The sequence below is a fragment of the Sceloporus undulatus genome, chromosome 6 (genome assembly GCF_019175285.1).
Source record: "Sceloporus undulatus isolate JIND9_A2432 ecotype Alabama chromosome 6, SceUnd_v1.1, whole genome shotgun sequence".
Classification (NCBI taxonomy): Eukaryota; Metazoa; Chordata; class Lepidosauria; order Squamata; family Phrynosomatidae; genus Sceloporus; species Sceloporus undulatus.
Window position 1 is genome coordinate 109,288,059 of NC_056527.1, and position 19,808 is coordinate 109,307,866.

Consider the following 19,808-nt stretch of genomic DNA (forward strand, 5'->3'; position numbering starts at 1 on the left):
ACAGTCCAGGGAGTCCTGACAACCTGTTTAAAAGCTGCATCACCACTCATGGGGTCCTTTCACACAACCAGTCATAGCACTGTGATTCCACTGTAACTTGTCAGAGCTGCATCTTGTGGAATCCTGAAGTCTGTAGTCTGGTGAGTCACTAGAGATCTCCTGTGAGAATACTAAATATCCTTCCCTGAATTGCAAATCCCAGGATTCCATAAGAGAAAACCATGGCAATCATAGCATTATGATTGTGCAGTGTGAGAAGCTTGCAAATCATCATTTTCTGTTAGAAAAAGGATAGCCCAGAGAAGGGCTCAAAAACAGCCCTGAGGCTATCTGTCCAGCCCTGCATGGTGTGTGACTTTGGGTCTGTCACTGTCTCTCAGTCTAACCTACCAATGTGAGACTACGGTTGGCCCTTGGTATCAACTGGGGTTTGGTCCCAGGAACTCCCATGGATAACAACTCAAGTCCCATTATATACAGTGGTGTGTAGTAAAATAATGTCCCATATAAAATGGCAAAATCAAGGCTTACATTTTGGAATTTATATTTTTAAAAAATATGTTCAAGGCATGGATGGCTGAATCCATTAATACAGAGGGCCGACTGTACAATGAGTGGGTGGAGGGAGAGACAGATATATATATCATCCAAGGCTGCTTGGAGGAAGGGTTGAATAAATGTATAATAACTAACTGTATTCAAGATATGTGAAAAATACTTAACACTGCTTAGTTCTCTTCATATAAATACACACACACACACACAACATGCAATTTAATTGCCACACACCTATTTTAAGAACCAAAGTAGACGTGACATTTGTCATGTAACTGCCCTTATGCAGTTGGTTTTTAAAATACAGTATACATGGCCTGGAGGCAGTGGTGTTTGAACTGGATTAGGACCATGGCAGAGGGAAGTGAGGAGCTTTAACCTCTTGCCTCTGCCTTAGTCCCAGTGGAGAGTGCCTCCTCCCAATGAGCCTACTCTTCATTTTAACAATAACAACAATACCACAAGGCTGATGTACGTGACAATTGTCAGGTCTAGTTTGGCACTAAGTCGCAGCTTATTTGATATTCCTTGTCAAAACTATTTTTACATTAGAAAAGTCTCAAAGGAGTGATGAGTAAGTAACATTGTTTGTCTTCCCATACCTTCCACATCAAATGGCTTTTCCAAGAAAACAATTCCAGCTCCCCATCATTAGGAAGTGGCTTGTAGTTTAACAAATTATAGGCCTTTGTAATCAATGATTACGAAGATCCGCTTTGCCATTAAAGAATTAAGGTATAACAATGAGGAGAAACAAACTGATGTCAGTATTAAGAGGGAAGGTGAGGTAGTTCAAAGTTAGTTGGTATCATCACCAGATGAATGTGATGTTAGCCTCAAGAAACAGCCTCTGCCACAACCAGAGCTGGAATTAATCTTGAAGATTTTGTAACAAAAAAAAATCTTCAAAAGGTTTTGCACATAAAAAGCTAAACCTCCAAACCCACACTGAAATCTGTAGGTTTTGGTGTATGCTGTATTGGTCTGAAAGGTATGTTTCATTGCTCAGTCTGCTGATGAAGCCATTGAGTTTAACCCCAAGGAAAACTCAGATATCCTATTTTTGTTTTTGCTTTTCCCATTGCAATCTAAGGTTTTGGGTGTCATTCAAGAGGTAGCTAGTTTAGACCAGAAAGTTTCACTTCAGCTCCAGTTTGGATAGACTAAACAGCACTTGCTTTCCAAAAATCTGCCAAAAAAGTAGTGTCTCTTTCTTCTCTATTGTCCTGTTATTGCTGGAAAGTGTACTTCACACTCTTTTAGTGTCATTTGCCAGTAGAGTTTTGCTACTGGATAAACTGGGTTGATAGGTAGGTGGACAGGAAAGATGTTGGCCTAGCTGTGAACATTCAGGAGAGCTTACCGACTCATCCTTCCATGTGATTCCTGTCCCTTACAGCCTTTGGAAAGGTAAGGAGGAGGCCAAAGTAGTGATAAAAAGGAAGAAAAGCAACATAACTGGCTGCGAGATGAAGGAGGAAGCAGAATTGGCCTTCAAAGAAGCTGACGCTTCCACCTTCCGTTCCCCAATTTTTTGCAGGGGACGGAAGTTGTTCTCTATTTGGGGCCCACTAGAGGAATCTGTGGAATGGAGTTCAGATGGAAAAGCTGCTACCTATTAAGAGAAAGAGAAGGAGAAAGTCAGATGGATGAAACTGTCAAATCAGGAGTAACCTTTGGATTTAGGAAAGGCATGGGCTACATGTGTCCCTTTGGATTCCAAATGTGGCCCTTGAAGCTGCCCCAAACTCAATTTTTGGGGATTTTCTTTTTGCCCCACAACTGGGCAAATGAACTCCAAACCCCTTCCTTCTCTCCTCCCCCCACAACTATGAAAAAAAAATCCAAAGAACAATGACCCAAAATGATTTCTTGAAGTCATGTGATGTCACTTCTAAATACCTGAAACATGATGTTGCAGCCCACTAGGAAGTGTGCAAGGAGATGGGATAGTCACTGCCCCTTTTTTCAGAATAGGATGGTAAGGTTACCCAATGAGAGACATACATGAGTGTGGAGCTTATCGCACACACTTTTGTCTCCGTTCTGGGCACGGGCAGGGAATGTGCGTGGCCAAATGAAAATGGAGTTTATCACATGCTAACTGTCCTCAAGGCATCCCAATGCCAACCTTAACCCACCCTGAGCCAGGCTGAGGTGCGTGAATTTTGCTCAGCCAGAAAATTTTCTTGCTCAGCCAGAATCAATCCCTTTGGGGAGGCGGGATATAAATAAAACTTATTATTATTGTAAAACGTATTATTTCCAGCTGAGCAAAACTGATGTGCCTTGCCTGGCTCGGGAACGGTTTAGGATTGGCAATGGCATGAGGATGCCTTGAGGACAGTTTGGCATGTGATAAACTCCATTTTCACTTGGCCATGCGCGTTCCCTGCCTGTGCCCAGAACAGAGACAAAAGTGTGTGCGTTAAGCTCCTGACTGTGGCCAAAAAACCTTCCTCCTGTGTCCAAAAAAATAGTTCTTTCTTAAATGAGTTTCTCCTGCACTAACTGAACTGTCCCTTAGCTTACTCATCCTCCACTGTTTGTTTGTCTCTTATCCCAATACAACTCACTTTATGTCTCTGACAGAGCTTTGAAAGGGTACTTTTATGGACTACCATTCCTACCCTGGATTCTGAGAACTGTAGTCCAAAGAAGTGCACGGATCTCCAAAATAAAATTGGAAATAACAGGAACCAAAACTATAGTAATTATTCATCTGTGCATGCAAGGATAAAATAATCAAAGATTTACATCCCTACTCACCACTTTGGGCGACACCAGAATAGGTTTAGCAAAGACGGTCCAGATTACAGCCTCACTGCATTTGGGGGTGGTGAGGGAGCCAGAGTAGCGGTAATAGTGGCCCAGGTCTGTGGATCCCACCAGGTCCAGCAGAGAGACAGTGCTGGTGAGATCTGTATCTTCACCTAAACAGGGAGAAGGAGAGTTAGTTATCCATGCTCCAAATGTAAATCAGTTTCAACTCAGTTTAATAATAATTATCACAGAAAACAGAGAGTCAGTTAAAGTTGAGGGCCAATATAGGGAGCATCCAGACTGTTTGAAAAGACCAGAGCTTCCCAGCTTTTGTTCCTGTTCTTTGTGTTTTTATTTTGGAGAACCATGCCCATTTTGTCCTAGAATATGTTCTGTCAGTTTCTGGAATAATCAGAAACTTTTTATACTAACTTCCTAAATTTGTCTATTTTTAATCCAATATAACATCAGAAATATCAGGAACAAAATCTAGGACTTTTCAATTAGTCCTGATGCACCCTATGAGAGACTATCAGACTAAAAGACTGAAGTGACATGTGCTCAAATCCCTTCCAGTTGTGAAACTCCTGAGGTCACTCAGGCCAGTTACTATCCACTTTCCAAGAGTTGTTGTGGGGCTAAATTTGGAGGAGGTGTGTACACCATCTTCAACTCACTGGAGGAAAGGTGGGATAAAACTTTTTATTTGACATTGATTTATGGTGACCCTATGAATGAGAGACCTCCAAGAGCTCTGGCCATCAATTTGCAAAGTCAGGGCTGAGGGTTTTTTTTTTGGGGGGTTTTGGTGGTGGTTAAATTGATCAATCTGTAATATTTTCCTTTTCCTACTGCCTTCTACTTTGCTGAGTATTATCATATTTTCCAGTGAACCACATCATCTCATGATTAGTTCAAAGTGCAACAGCCTCAGTTTAGTCATCTTAGCTTCAAGCCTGATTGCTATAGGGCCGATTCATTTGCTCTTTTAGCAGTCCATGGTATCCAGAGAATTCTTTTCCAGCGCCACATTTCAAATGTATTGATTTTCTTCTACCCAGCTTTCAACATTCATACATAGGAATTGGGGGAAACCATTGAAAATAAACAGATTAATTATGGCTTCAACTGAAAACACTGGAAGACTGTAGTTCAGTATTAATGATCACCGATTTATTACAAAGAAAGCCAATGTCTACTGTGGTTCACCAGGGAAATATAAGAATCTGATAGTTTTGAATCTGGTTAAAGGTAGTAGTGAAGAGATAGCAAAACACACTGTGGCTTCTCAGAGGTAGGAGAAAAGCCTGGCTTAGTCAACACACTCACCTTTTTCAGAGACTTTCTGAAGGTTTTTTGTAAACAGTTCCCATGCTTGAGCTGTCTTTCCTTTTGCCTTCTCAGAGCCCTGATGCAGAAAGAAACTGGTTAGATGCAGCACAGAAGGAATGTGTGAAGAAAGCCCACAACTCTTCAATATAAGGCTACATCAGTTTGTATATTGGAGATTTTAAATCATGGCTCTGTCTTACAGGAGCCTGGGATTTGTAGTTTAATGAGGGACTTAGAATTTTCTCCTAGAGATCTCTTGTACTGTAATGCAGTTTGAGACTGATTTGACTGCCATGGCTCAGTGTTATGGAATCCTGGGATTTGTAGTTTGCTGTGGCACCAGCTCTGCTCTGACAGAGAAGGTGAAATATCTCACAAAATTACAAATCCCAAAATTTTATAGCATTGAACCATGGTAGTTAAAGCTGTGTCAATATGCATTAGTTCTGCAGTGTAGATGCAGCTCAGGTTTTCATTCTGGTGGTAGATAATGACTTTCCACAGGCCTTTGGAAAATATCTGTTTAGATGGAAAGGGATTTAATAATGGGCTAAATTGCCTGCATTTCTTGCTTGTCGGTGGATATGTTTTTAAATTGTTTTTCATTCTATGAATAGTTTGATTATATTTCAAATTATGAATATTTTTCATTAGAGCCACTATGATGTACAACTTTGAGTGCAGGTCTAAGACTCTGGGAGACCAGGGCTTGAATCCACCGCTTGGCCATGGAAAGCCACCAAGTGTCCTTGGACAAGCCACACACTCTCAGCCACAAAGGAAGGCAATGGTAAACCTCCTCTGAACAAATCTTACCAAGAAAGCCCTGTGACAGATTTATTTTAGAGTTGCCATAAGTCAGAAATGTCTTGAACAATGTCTTTTTTGGGAACTGCATTTTTATTTGTATCTGTTTTATCATCATTGAAGTCTCTGCCACCTTTGTAAGACACTGCCTTTTATTTTTGAAAATGAGAGTTCAGACCAGCTTACAAATTAATAGAAATAAAATATAGATAAAACATATACAAGATCAACATGAGAACTGAACTAAACTTAATTTTGGTAAGCCCCCTTGAATTCCAGGGTTGTGAAAAAGGCAGGACATAAATACAATACAATACAATAACAAGGTTAACAAATAAATGATATTAAACTAATGTACTGTAATTGTGTAGTGCAGATTCACTCCTAGAATCTAGCATCTCCTCCTTTAACCATCTATGCTTCCTTTCCCCTTCTATGGTTATTTCTACAGTGTGAATAAACATCCTTTCACTCCATGCATCTCAGGAAGTAGACCAAGTCTATGAAAGCTTAGGCTACAAAGTTTTTCATTCAGTTAGTCTCAAAGGTACAACAAGATCCCTTACCTCAAGAAAGAATCCCAATACAGCAATGCCTTCTGGGTCCTTCACTGCATCCGATACACTCATGTTGTTTTTGGTATGCACAATATGTAACTGAGAAAAGCAAAAAGCAAATCAATTTGGTATTTATCTAGATGAGTGAATGTTAAAACTATTACACCCAGGAAATCTGTAATCATGCTTTCTTTCATTTTCCTTAGACCTGACCATTTCTCATTTCTAACAGTCACTTTAGCTTGGGAACCCTACATATTAATCTAAGCATATAGAATTTTTGTCACACATTGTGACATCTTTTATGAAATATGGTTTGCACATGCTTGAGATACAGCTATACCTATATACATTATTTTTCCTGATGCTTCTTATGCTTTACGTTTCCCAAGGCACAGCTGAGGTTCAAACTAGGGCATAGCTTGAAAATGTTACTTTTTGGACTACAATTCCCAAAGTCTCTGAACCAGTAGCCACACAACCTGGGAATTCTGGGAGTTTGTAAAAGAAAGAGACTGAGAAGGAAGGAGGAGAACATTTCCAAGCTTTGTTGATTGATTGCTTCCAATAGTTCTAATAGTCATGCCATTATTGCCAATGACCATGCTGGCTAGGGGATTCTGGGCGTTCCAACCTCAAAATTAAAATGTCCAGACTCTGCTTACTGTTATGATGGGGAAAGCTGCAAAAGGAGGAATAATCCCAATTTGGAGGTATCTCAGGCTTCAAATGAGGGAACCCCAAGTCACTAGGAGGAGAATAATATGTTCTTACCTCCATAGAGTAGCGTTTGCCATCTATATTGTGCTCAGATCCTGGCTTGGAGACACCATTTCCCCAATGGAGGTGGAAGGATTTGGCTGTGTATGATGATGGAAGACCATGACCGGCAAGGTAGAGCCCATCTCCTAGTTCTATATCAACTGCAGGCAAGAAGATAGAAAGAGACACATTTTTACAATCATTGGGATCTCTAGAATTCTTCTCTAGTAAAAGCACAAACTCCAACCCTGCCTATGCAACCATTAAGCATTGCAAGTGGAATCAGTGAGGATCCACAACACATTTGGGCAAGATATATATATGTGTATATTGGAAGTGAAAGTAATATTCTCATGAGTCCTTGCCCCGGCCATTAAACGTTCTATGGGAGTCCCACTCCAAATACGTACCAGTGTTGCACCATCCATCCTCCATTTGAAAATATGAGAGGGAAATCAGGAGATAAAATGGAATCAAAAAGAAATTATCTGAAGGAAACACCAGGTAACACAACAAGAAAAACCCTTGCAACAGTCATTGTAATGTTCTTGGGACGGCAAAGCAACACAAGGAGTTAACTTGCCGAACAGCACCCTGGAAATTCAGGAATTTTTAAAAAAAAGATGACGGTAGCACAGCAATTGCGCAATTGCATCACGATGAGGTTTTACACCTTCACAATTGTGTAATTATTATGCTATTCACAGGATTTCCCCTGGATCTTCATGGGATAAGTCCTGGATGAGCACAACGTCATCCGAAAATCTTCCTATGATTATGCCAGGATTATGTCTTTTACTCTCAGCTTTTTCCCCGTGTGATAATCTCCATCAATACAAGAAATAAAAAAAGACAAGGAACCTCAGTTCAGGGCCATTTCACACTACACACTATAATTCCACTTTAATTGCCATGGTTCCACTCTATGGGATCCTGGGATTTCCTTTTAGGGAGGGACATCTAGGAATGCACAGAAAGACAGCTCTAGTGCCTCACCAAACTACATGGCAGTTTAAAGTGGAATCATAGCACATCAAGGGTATAGTGTGAAAGGACCCTCAGCTAAAATCAGTCATCACAGCTACTTTACTGAATAGTCACCTGTTTTTCCAGTGTTCTTGATCTCCAGCAGTTTTTTGCTGTCATCATAGTTGGTGAGAGTCACTGCACCTAAGCTGGGGTTAGCGATGGCTTCAGCTGAAATGATGTTGATGGGGGACTGTCTCTTGCCAGCACACTCACCGACTGATAACCATGTGTTAGGACCTTGACACAAGAAAGAGGAGAAACAGTCAGGTTTGCTTCCCTTCCCCAAAGTAATTAGTCTTGGATAAAGAAATAAAAAAGAGGTTCTAAGACTGTAGTCTTCATGAAAGCTAGCTAGCTATACAATGATCTTGGTATCCACTGGGTTTGGTTCCAAGATCCTTGAGGATACCAAAATCTGTGGATGCTCAAGTCCTCTTATATATGATGGTGTAGCAAAATGTGGAGGCTTAGTGGTTAAGATGCCAATTCTGACGATCAGAAGATCGGAAGGTTGGCAGTTCAAGGCCCAAGTGCTGCATGATGGGATGAGCTCCTGTCACTAGTCCCAGCTTCTGCCAACCTAGCAGTTTGAAAGCATGCAAATGTAAGTAAATAAATAGGTTCCACTTCAGTGGGAAGGTAATAGCGTTTGGTGCAGTCATGCTGGCCACATGACCACCGGAGTAGTTTTCAGACAACGCTGGCTCTTCGGCTTAGAAACAGAGATGAGCACTGCCATCTACAATTGGTTACAACTAGACATTTATGTCAAGGGACTACCTTCACCTTTACCTAGTAAAGTGGTGTCCCATATATAAAATGGCAAGATCACAGTTTGATTTTTGGAATTTATATTTTTGAGGAATATTTTCAAACCATGGATGGTTGAATCTATAGATTTAAAAAATCTGTGGATATGAAGGGCCAACTAATCTCTGTTACATGGATAGCTCTTTCATATAATCCTTGGTATGTATGTCTAGGTTATAGTTACTTAGTGTGTAGAAAAGTGAACTATGCACACGTTCAAAGATAACATTCCAACCATTATAGAGCAGAGCCCTAGAAGCATAGCTCAAAATAATAAGGCTTCCTTGGAATATTATGACATAAACAGAAAGGCAGCTATTTTGTTTCTTACCGCACTGTGGTTCATTGTAACACCAGGAGCCTATAAAGGAAAGAAGTAGAGAAGGTGTAAGCTTAGATAAAAGAAGTCAAAGTCACATAAGGACAGGGACTAATTCCATCACTGAGTAATAGAGATTTCCCAAATGTGGTGGGGATCCAAAGGTCTTACCTTCAGAACTGGAGTAGCTTCCTCTGAAGAGCAAAAGGGCCACCGAAAGAACTACTGGTACCCAGATAGGAGCCATTGTATGTTGTGCCAGCTATGAATAGTAAAACAGCTTAAGTGCAGTTGTTGAATGAGCATGTGCAGAGAGAAATACATGGAATTTACCAGTCCCTGTTTGGCAGATACAAGATCACACAGTCACACATGGAGCAGCTCTGCCCTCCACAACTGGCACACTTTAAGTTGATCTTACATTATTTTCTCTGGGAATCATGAAATCTAGAAATTTGCCATCATTTGAAAAAAAAAAAAGTCAGTTTTATGTTATTTGGACTTCTCAGCTGTCTGTAAGTCAGATGGAATGACAGAATGAATGTATGTTAAGGTTATGGGTGCATGCAAGTGTGTAGTAGACCACAATATAGCAAATCATGCATAGAAATATAAAATGTGCTCAGAATTGCATGGCCAAAGGTTCAACACTTTCTGACCAAAGTCAGCCCAACTAGACAGGTTTTTGTAAAGCTTGCAAAAGGGTAATATACTCTAGCATATGTTGAAATAAAGAGTGATTAAGGAGGACACATTAAATTTTTTTCCCATTGCCAGGTGTCTTCGTGAAAGGACTTTGGAGCAAATGCCTAGGTTCCCCTCACCAGAATGAGTAGGTCGGGCTCCAAATGAAGGAGGGGATTCCTACCACAATTTGCATGCTCATTTGTTTCAGTAGCCAAAGAGTCCACATGCCTTGTAAATCCATTAAATCCATAGTCTAAAATGATCAAATTTAATTACAGCTGTGAGGAAGCTACAACACCTTCCTGTCATGAGCTGCAGCATTTCACAGGTGAAAACCAGCACAGACATAGCCAAGCTACTAGTGTGGTCAAGATGGCAAAAGTTATTGAGGAGGAAGAAAAGAGAAGCTAGGAGAGGCTGCATCTGTTTACTTTTGCCAGAGCCAACAGGGAAGGGCAAGATTCCCACCTTTATTCTCCTTTCCCCTGGCTTGAGTTAACAGAGTGCAAACTATTTTTACACTTCGAACCATGTTTGCTGCAATTGAATTAAGACAAAGACAATGGGAAAAATGGGAAGAGGAGAGAGAAAATGGGACACTTTAAAAGTAACTGAAAAAGTGGGAGGACAGAGGATGAATTGGGACTGTCACCGCCAAACTGGGACAGTTTGAGAACATGTTCTACTTGACATATGACATGCTGATGGTCTTAATGGTATTCTCTGTCAAATCAACCTATGGTTTTGTATTCAAATAAGAAGGAAGGAGATTGCACTATGAGTTTTACGACTAGCACAAATGCAATTTCCTGGGCTGGAGCGAATGTATGAAATGCACAGAACTCATGTGTAAATTATTGCATGATCACATTTTTCCCCCTTCTGCATGCACACAAGCAAGAAACCTATGAAAGGCTACAGCTCTGAGGAATGTGCATATAAACAAAGCAAAAAAGACACACACATGATGCGGCATTTGAGACAAAGCTCTCACACCTACTCCTGTGCAGTAATTATTTTGATAACAGCAGTCACAACGCCATAACTAACACACACACACACACACACACTCACACTTCTCAAATGGAAATTGTAATGGCTAACTTTGGCAGGAGGGAGTATGGCCCCCAGGGTCTCCCAGCCAGCCAGTGGCTATGGAAGCTAGGTCATTCTTGGATTAGTAGTTCAAGGAATGAACTTTTCCAAACTTTGATTTTAAGGGGCAAAGCAACAAAAATGAATTGGAAACATCTCCCATCAATTTCTCAAATGTTTAGAATACTTCAGGTTCTTCATACTTCTTAAGTTAACAATATTGCACCTTGCTGTTGCACTGCAACCAGTGGTGTCAATTGGGGCTGCCGGGGTGCGAACTGGACTGGGTGACACCCCATGGGGGTATCAACCAGTGGGGTGGAACACATGGTGGGACTGGTGCAGCTACTGGATGAGCAGGAAAGGGCATTGCATCCCTCTCCTACTTGCCCAGCAGCCACGCTAGAGCCCAAACAGACGTCCGGGGACCAAGGCACTGCCATCTCCAGTGGTGGTGACTGCTCGGAAGGACAGTACCTTCTGTTTGGACTTCATAAATGCTGCAGCTATGCCAGAGCCCAAACAGATCACCAGGGGCTGAGGCAGTCTGCCCCTCCACTGTTCCCCCCAGTACTGGGTGATACCAATCCCATGTATGCCACTCACTGCAATTGTAAAAACCAGCAGCATTAAAAATAGAGCTCATTTGGGGGGGGGGAAGGGGGGAGCAGTCACAAAACCATTTACCATAGCCTCAGAATGAGCTGAACTCTAAAACGCCAGGCTAACGTCAACAGGTGAGAAGAGTAACACTTCTGACACTACTACTGTTCATAAAAACAATAATAAATTTGGGGAACCCAAGATGGGATGGCTGTCAACACTAATGGCTTTAAACATAGAAAAGGCCTTGAGAAGAGATCAATCAGTAGCTGCTACCTATGACAAACAAGTAGATCTTCCATGTTAAGAAACAGTGTACCTGCGAAGACCAGATGTTGGTAAATAAACACAGGGATGGGATATCTCTATATTCTGCCTGTCAGAGGCTTCAGGTTGGCTGATTACTTTTAGAAAAATAATACAAGAATAATTCAGCATAGTAATTATATTTTTAATAAAAACAAAAACATACCTCTGGAATCATGTACAGTGTTTTTTCTTTTCTTTTAAAAAAATCCTACAAAATAGCTGCAAACTTTCATAGGTGCCCTGCTTGTGTGCATGCAAGAGGCAAAAAACTATGATCATATTTCTGCATCAATAGGATGATCAGAAAAAAACTACCGCTAAAATAAATGTATCTTAAACCAATGGTTCCCAACTTTTTCTATGCCCCAGACCCCTATGTTTGATTAATATCTGCACCCCGTACAAAAGCAACATCATGTTTGAAGATGTAGAAGTCTAATTTCTAATTTCTGAAGCACAAATTGAGCCGCATGCAATACAGCGAGTGAACAAATGGAACTTAAAAAAGGAATAAGCTTTTAACTCAGTGCATAAAACGTAACTCGAAATTAAGCAATTAAACTCTTTATTCAGAAAAAATATTAAAGATGACTCATGACTCATCTCTCGAGAGCATAACCCACTCTTTGTTGCAGCCCCTGAATTTCAATCTCACATCTCTTGGGCATGCGGGCACCCCAGGTTGGGAACCCCTCTCAAACCAATCCATCTTTTCCAACTTGATCCCCAAAATAAGCCGGGATGTTTCTCCCCTGGGTCTTTTGCTGGTGCCACCTAGAGGGAACCTGGCCTCCCTCCCAGTTGCCCCTTCATTTGTCCATCCAGCCCCCAGGAGGGTCACTCACCTGTCAGGTGTGTGTTTCTTTCCTTCTTGCTGGACAAGTTGATACCACTGATGGCAAGAGAGCATCCTGGCTTCTTTTACAAATATACATATATATGCATTAAGGTCACCACCCAGTCTGCTACTGGGGCGGGTGGAATTACCGAGAAAGGGAGGGTAGTAGGTTACAAGGAAGGAGGAGAGAAGGAGAAGCCGATGCAGCGGGCAAGCTGACAAATCCATGGGTTCAGCAGCCTTGCACCAATCCCTGGGGAAAGAAGCAAATTCATGAATGAGGGATATGTGAGCAAGCCAGTTACACAATTAGGAAATGACTCTCTGAGCAGGACCAAGCCTTAACACATGAGGAAGAACACGTTCACTTTTCTCAAAAGTCTCTTCTTGCCTTTCCAAGCGCTTGCCCTTCCAGGCAAGCCTTGATCTAACCACTTTGTCTAACCTCTACGAGACACCTGCTTGACATTCAGAGGATGAAGTCATTGCCTGCCATCCAAACCTCTCCATCTCCATGTCTTTCTAAATCCCAGTGCTGATCTAACCATTAGATCATACTCCCTTTGGAGAATGAAGTTTTCAAGCTTCCACAAGGTGCTTGCTCGCCTTTCAGAGTATGAAGACATTGCCTGCCACCCAAACCCTGTCATCTCCATGTCACACTAAACCCCAGTACTTCACAAGTAGCCTAAAATGACTAGTTCCTTCCCATAATCTACCCGAGTTGCCAACTTTTTCTTTCATAAAGCTCCTATGCCTTTCAATGTAGTGAAACATGCAGAAAGCCAGCAAATGAAATATTTTCTGATGTGCACATACAGTGATCATGAAAAACTTTACTGCTGAATTAAACTTAAAGGCTGAAGAGCCCTGAAAGAAACATACCCTGGCAGCTATTTTCCTCGCTTTAAACCAAATGCTGGTGACTTGTTTCATGGGATCCAACTGCTCTTTCTGTGTTGTAAATCTGAAATTCTAATTTCTCCTCCACTGAGAATGAGTTGCCAACTGACCAGAAAAATATGATCTAGCATGCTCTGGTGTCTTCAGTAGTAACTTAATGTGCCAAAAAAAATCAGCAGGACTTATTTTTCATTGTGTGTATATGTGCCTTTAAGACGACCTATGGCAACCCCATGGATTCCGTAAGGTATTCTTAGGCAAGGAATATTCAGAGGTGGTCTTGTCCATTCCTTCTTATCCAATATGGCCCACAGCACCTGGGATCCATTGGCAGTCTACCATCCAAGTAATAATCCGAGCTGACCCTGCTTAGCTCTTGAGATCGGACAGGATCTTTTCATGGAAGTAAAAAGCATTCCATACCGATGTCGGCAGACAAAAATACCCTCTCCCCACTGAAGAGTTAACTGAATGCAAACTCCTTTTGTACCTTGACTTCAAGTTTGCAGCAACTGAAGTAAACTGAGGACGAAGGAGGAAAATGAGAGGACTAAAGAGAATCTGGGACATTTGGAAAGCATCTGAAAAAGTGGGATGGCAGAGGATTCATTTGCAAAATCAGCACTGTTGGATACTTACTGAACCAGAGATGCAGACATGCTCCCACAGCAGTACGTGTGTGGGCCACTGATTTGTCATCATAGTAAACCTCTTTCTTATTGCCAATTTCAAAAGAACCGGTTGGGGCAGGCAAGGGCAAGCAGACACACCACCTTTCCCATCATCTGGAGTTGATTCTTTGTCTTCCAATGTTTCTGGGTTTGACCTGGGAAGGCATTAACAGAGCAGGGCTTGGAAAAGTTACTTTTTAAAGGACAGACCAGTTTCCTTCCTCCTCCCATTCCTCTACCACATCACGAATGAATCCTTTATTGTTCATTGTTTCCAGTTTGAGAAGGGAGGGGGGCATGAATAAAATAGGACCTGGAACAGTTATTTTTTGGACAAAAGTCTCCAGAATTACACCCCCTGCACCAACATGGCCCCTGGTTCCCATGTTGGCTGGGGATTCTGGGAGCTGTTGTCTCCTAAAATAACCTTTCTGAGCTCCTGGTAAGTTGTCTTAGGAGAAGCAATGGGAAGGCTGGAGGAAAGATTTTCAGGATCTCAGGTGGGTCTGGGGTCTTTGAAAAGAGAAAACTACAAAAGAGCCAGTGTGGTGTAGTGTTGAACTCTGGAAGACCAGGGTTTGAATCCGTGGGATGGAAGCCCACTGGGTGTGACCTCGAATAAGTCACACTCTCTCAGCCCCAGAGGAAGCCAAAGGTAAATCTCTTGTGAACGGGTGCTGCCACAAGTAAACTCTGTGATTGGTTTACCTTAGGGCTGCCATAGGTCAGAAATTACTTGAAGGCACACCACCACAAAGTCAAGATCTGTGCGTAGTGTGTGAGATCATATACTACACTGGGTGAGAGGTAGGATGAGGCAAGCAGGATTCCTGGGTTCTGTCTAAGGGGAAGTCGGGTTTACTCAGAAACTAGAAGGAGATGGGGATGGCCATGAAGGAGAAATTAGGTCAGATACTGACAGATATGGGGGAGAGGAAAAATGAGAAGAGGTGAATGAAAATAATAACAGGCAAGCTGGTGATGATAGGATTGAAAATGAAGAGGATGGCCAGACCGAAGGGCTGGGTCAGGTTATATAGGCCAGGTTATGTGGTGTCCCATATATATAGGGTAACACTCTGTGATACTAGTTTCATACCACTTTAATTGCCATGCCTCCCTCCTAAGGAATTCTGTGCTTTGGAGATGTGCTTAGAAAACTCTGCTAGAGAGCTATACGTAGTTCACTTACTTGAACTACGGTTCATCTGCCTTGGATGCTTGTCTGCACTAGAGATTGGTAATGTAACCTTCAATTTCTTTCTTCTTAGGGTACTTTGGGAAATATAATTTGGGTGAGACGTCTTAAGCTTTCTAAGACAGAATTCTTAATATCTCACCTATAAAACCCTGGATTTCTTATGATGGAGCCATGACAGTTAAAGTGGTATGAACCCGAACTAGCTGTGTATTGCAACTACACTCAAAATGGTTTCAAGTTTAGGTTTGAACCATAGCATCCTTTTTTCCTGTTAATTCATTGCGTTGTTCCTTCCATTCATGAACCAAACCACGAAATTGAGAAATGTTGTGGTTGTCGTTACTTAAAGGTCTCTTGGTGCTGTACAAAAAACAAACAAACAAAAAACCGTATTCCCAGCTCAGAGGCTTACCTTTGATAGACAGAAAGCAAAAAGGAAAGGATTGGTGAAGGAACAGGGAAACATGCAAATCCAAGCACTCAATTCTTCATGAATTAATGTGAGAATGGCAAAAGGATCTAGCCACTGAGGGTGCATCTACACTGCAAAATGAATGCAGTTTGACATTGCTTTAAGTGACATGGCTCAGAACTATGGAATTCTGGCATTTGTAGTTTTGTGAGATATTTAGCCTTCTCTGTTGGAGAGCTCTGGTGCCACAACAAAATACAAATCCCAGGATTCCATAGGATGGGGTCATGGAAGTTAAAGTGGGGTCAAACTGCATTAATTCTGCAGTGTGGCCGCAGCCTGAGAAATGAACTCCTGGGAAGAAAAAGAGCCAAATAGTGGCTGGTTCCTAACCCCTCTCCACACTGCAAAAATAATCTGGTTCCAACCAGACCCACTTTAATTGCCATGGCTTCAGCACTATGGAGTTCTGGGAACGGTAGTTTGTTGAGGCACCAGAGCGGAGCTCAATAAACTACAGTTTTCAGAAGTCCATAGCATTGAGCCATGGCAGTTAAAATGGGGTCAAATTGGATTATTTTTGTAGTGTGGAGGCAGCCCTAGATGAAGTGAAGTGGGAAATGGTGGTAGCGGTGAGATCTCATGGAACAGAGCACTCCTGGAGTGGACAAGAAGAAACCTGAATAACTGGCTGTCAGGAATAAATCCTGGCAGGCAACTGAAGAACCATGGGGTTTCCCCATGTATCTCAATCCCGTCCTTTTCTACTTTTCTTCTTCTTTTTTTTTTAATGGTGGTGAGTCAAGCAGAAAGCCCTGAAGCGGTGTGAGTCTGACACTGTTTTGCTTGTAAGCTGCAACTTGGAGGTGGCAAACCCCCCTTTCATCATCCTTCCTCTTGCAGGCACTGAGTTTCATCTGATGAAGGAAGAAATACAGGTAGCAGTAATTTGCGTGAAGGAGAAGATAAGAAGCACGCTTGAGACATCTTACCCAACCAACCGACAAACATCTTCTTCCTCTTCCAATTGTCCTTGGTCCTAGGAGGCCAAGAGTGATCGGTAGTTACCCATCGTTTCAGAGTGTCCTCCTTTCCATTCCGAGGGTGGCCTGCCCTAATAAACCTATAGAGGTGGAATGTGGGTGTGGTGAGTTCATGATTTAGGACATGGGATTTCTTTTGCAATACCAGGTGCTACAGTTTAATGATTAGAGCAAGGCCAGGGTGACCAGATGCCATAGCTGCAAAAGAGGACAAGACACCACAAAATGTAGGACATGCAAGAAAAACATAGGATATTACAAAATACAGTTGGCCCTCCCAGTGGTGTCACTAAATGGGTGCAGACCACACCAGGTGACACCCTAAAAGTTGGAGTGATACCACTTCTCTTTAAACATCTATCTTTGGGCACAAACGATCTGTGGCACTGATCTGCTTCCTTTTAAAATGCCTTAAGAGATGGTGGGAGTGGGGTGAAGCTCAGTGGGAGGAGAAAGGAGAGGCTGGAGAATTTTTTTAAAATTAAAATTCCAAATTTTAAAAATTTAAATATTTTTTTAAAAATGGATTTTTTATTTTTTTAAATTCTTTTAAATTTTTCTTTGAAAATATCACATTTTACAAAATCTTCACTGTGTATATGCAAATACATTTAGGTTGTGCACATTATATTGTAATTTGAAGGTATAACTTTAATTTCGCTAGTTGTTTATGGCACAACTATTAGCATTGCATTCAGTGGCATATGGGAATTAAAATGTACACGTAACATTAGTGCAAAAAAATTTACTAAGGATTCTGTATGGTGTGAAATGAGAGGTCAATGGGGGTGTGACACCATGAGTTACTGCATCTAGTGACGCCACTTGGCCCTCCACATTTGCGACTTTGACTTTTGCAGCTTTGATTATTTGTGGGTTTGATTAATATGTTCTCTCTAGGAATTTCTAGGTCCTCCGGTGCAACTCTGCTGGAAATTGACCATAGAGTTGCACCTGAGGACTTGGCGATGACTAGAGAAAACTCTTCTCTAGACATTTGTAGGTCCTTTAGCTGGGATATAAACAACAGAGAAATTGGAGGGAGGGGCGGGGGGCAGAGAAAAGAAGCCTGCTATTCCTGTAAATTCAGCATTGTGTGCTGAAGGACAGCAACCTTTCTGAGAGTCGCAGCCTCCAGCCAGCCTACCCAAATGGGTGCAACAAGGTGATCTTTGCCACCAATTAATGTCACAAGAGGGAGTTACTTTGCAGGATTGTGGGGGCAGGAAAAGTTCCAGCCAGTGTCACTTCACAAACCTGAGCCCAGTGAAGTGAGTGGGTGGGATGGCTCAGTCCACTAGTGCCAGTGGGCTTTATCTGGGCAATGGGGGCCTAAGCAGCTGCCCAAAGAGGCTAGGCGATAGCCGCTGTCAACTGCAAGCTTCTGCTTTCCTGTTTGTACATTTGCCTAAAATCACTTCCAGTTTTCTCTATATGCAGGAGGAGCATCAGAATTAGCAACGATCAGAGCATATGTCTGTCTTCTCCAACCCAGTTTTTTCTCGATGTGGACAGCAACTGCCCCAGCCACCAGTGTGTTGAGAAGTTGGAGAAGACTGGCTTGGGTTATATGAAACCTTTTTTTTTTAGCATGATGAACACTTTCTCAGCCCACATGTTGCCACATCTGAAATGATCACACTCAAAAGATCCATCTGGCTCACTCACTTCATGACAATATATATAATAGTTCCTCCATTTGGATAACCTCTTCTGGGATGAGCTAAGTGCTGGAGTGGGATAATATCTTGCCACCACGAACCAAGTTCCACAAGTCCGTCTACCCTTGGAATTGTCAAAAGTGACAAGGTTTTTATGGAGCTTTTAATACATTTTAATTTTTAATGTGTAACCTTTTTAACTTTTTTAAAGTGTTTGGTTTTTAAAAAAACTTTGTATCTACATTTTAATGTTTTTGTATTGCTTTTGTTTTGTTTTAAAATTGTTGTTAGCCGCTTTGAGTCCCTATATTGGGAGAAAGATGGGATATAAATGTTGTTATTGTTGTTGTGTGCCTTCAAGTTGTTTCTGACTTATGGTGACTCTAAGCCTTGGAGACCCTATCATAGGGTTTCTTGGCAGATTTCTTCACAGAGAGGGGTCTGCCATTGGCATCTTCTGAGGCTGAGAGAATGTGACTATCCCAAGGTTACTCAGTGGGTTTCCATGGCTGAACCAGGACTCAAACCCTGGTCTCCCAGTGGCCTAGCCCAACGCTCAAACCATTACACTGGAAAATAAATAAAATGCATGAATAATAATAATGATGATGCTACACGTGTATATTTCCTATAGGTCTGACTCACATCATTTCACCCACAATTTTACATCTGGCATACATAAAACCCACTCAATGTGTAGATCAAGATGAAGTTATTGTTTCCCAGATCTTGGTTGTGTTACCCAATGTGTAGCTTGGCCTACGTGCGTACAAGTCCGATTCAAACACTATGCAAACATTATGTCCTCCTTCCTGTGTACCTTCTGTGTTTGTCTGAAACAGCCCACAGTAGTGAAGGAACTTGGAAAAACAGCATCCTATAAGTGATGTTCCCCTTTCATGTTTAGCCAACAGATTGTCCCATTGATAATGTCATCCTGGTTGTAAAGAACATCCGACTTGTGTTTGGGGGAAATGTTACCTTGTTGTCTCTAGGGAAACGTCTTCTCCACTGTTATCCCCCCCATCTACCCATTACCTCCTTCATACTCTATCAAGACAAATGTCACTATACAGTACTGGTAACTGCAGATAGCTGCAGTTTACACTTTCATCAGTTCTCTGTTTTCAAGGTTCTTCAAGGGTTTTCCTGCCACAGAGAAGGTGAAGATGTCTCTATGCCTCCAGCTGAAGCCGGTTGACTAGGAGATATAGCTGGGTTGATCCCTGCAAAGGGGTTTTCCTCCAGCAAGGAGACATTGTCCAGGGCCACTTTCTCAAGGTCCATTGGGTCCAGGGTTGCACAGCTGCGCAAGTGATTCATTTGTAAGAAAGGATCATTTCTTGGAGTTTCCCTCTCAGATTAAAATTTCTGCTACAGGTAGGTCTAAATACCGTAAAGGCACCAGATCCCATCTGTTCTTGGATTAGTATAGTCATTTCTTCTCCATG

The 19,808-nt window shown here is 41.8% G+C and overlaps 1 protein-coding gene across 1 annotated transcript; it reads right to left on the minus strand.

The window, feature by feature from the left end:
- Positions 1–1,522: 1,522 nt before the first annotated feature.
- LOC121935719 (carbonic anhydrase 4-like) lies at positions 1,523–12,593 on the minus strand. Its single transcript, XM_042477537.1, has 9 exons — positions 12,474–12,593; positions 9,106–9,196; positions 8,947–8,976; positions 7,878–8,042; positions 6,789–6,937; positions 6,024–6,113; positions 4,648–4,726; positions 3,325–3,488; positions 1,523–2,170 (listed from the first exon to the last, which is right to left on the minus strand). The coding sequence occupies exons 2-9, from the start codon at positions 9,179–9,181 to the stop codon at positions 1,949–1,951; spliced, it is 975 nt and encodes a 324-aa protein (XP_042333471.1). The 5' UTR covers positions 9,182–9,196; positions 12,474–12,593; the 3' UTR covers positions 1,523–1,948.
- Between the last annotated feature and the right edge of the window lie 7,215 nt (positions 12,594–19,808).

What these genes read in the sequence shown, in the direction of transcription:
- LOC121935719 (XM_042477537.1), bottom strand. Translation starts at nt 9,181, where the DNA reads ATGGCTCCTATCTGGGTACCAGTAGTTCTTTCGGTGGCCCTTTTGCTC. An exon ending in AAGCTACTCCAGTTCTGAAG is followed by an intron (nt 8,977 to 9,105) that starts GTAAGACCTTTG and finishes TTTCCTTTATAG; the next exon opens with GCTCCTGGTGTTACAATGAA. An exon ending in CAAGAACACTGGAAAAACAG is followed by an intron (nt 6,938 to 7,877) that starts GTGACTATTCAG and finishes TCTTGCCTGCAG; the next exon opens with TTGATATAGAACTAGGAGAT.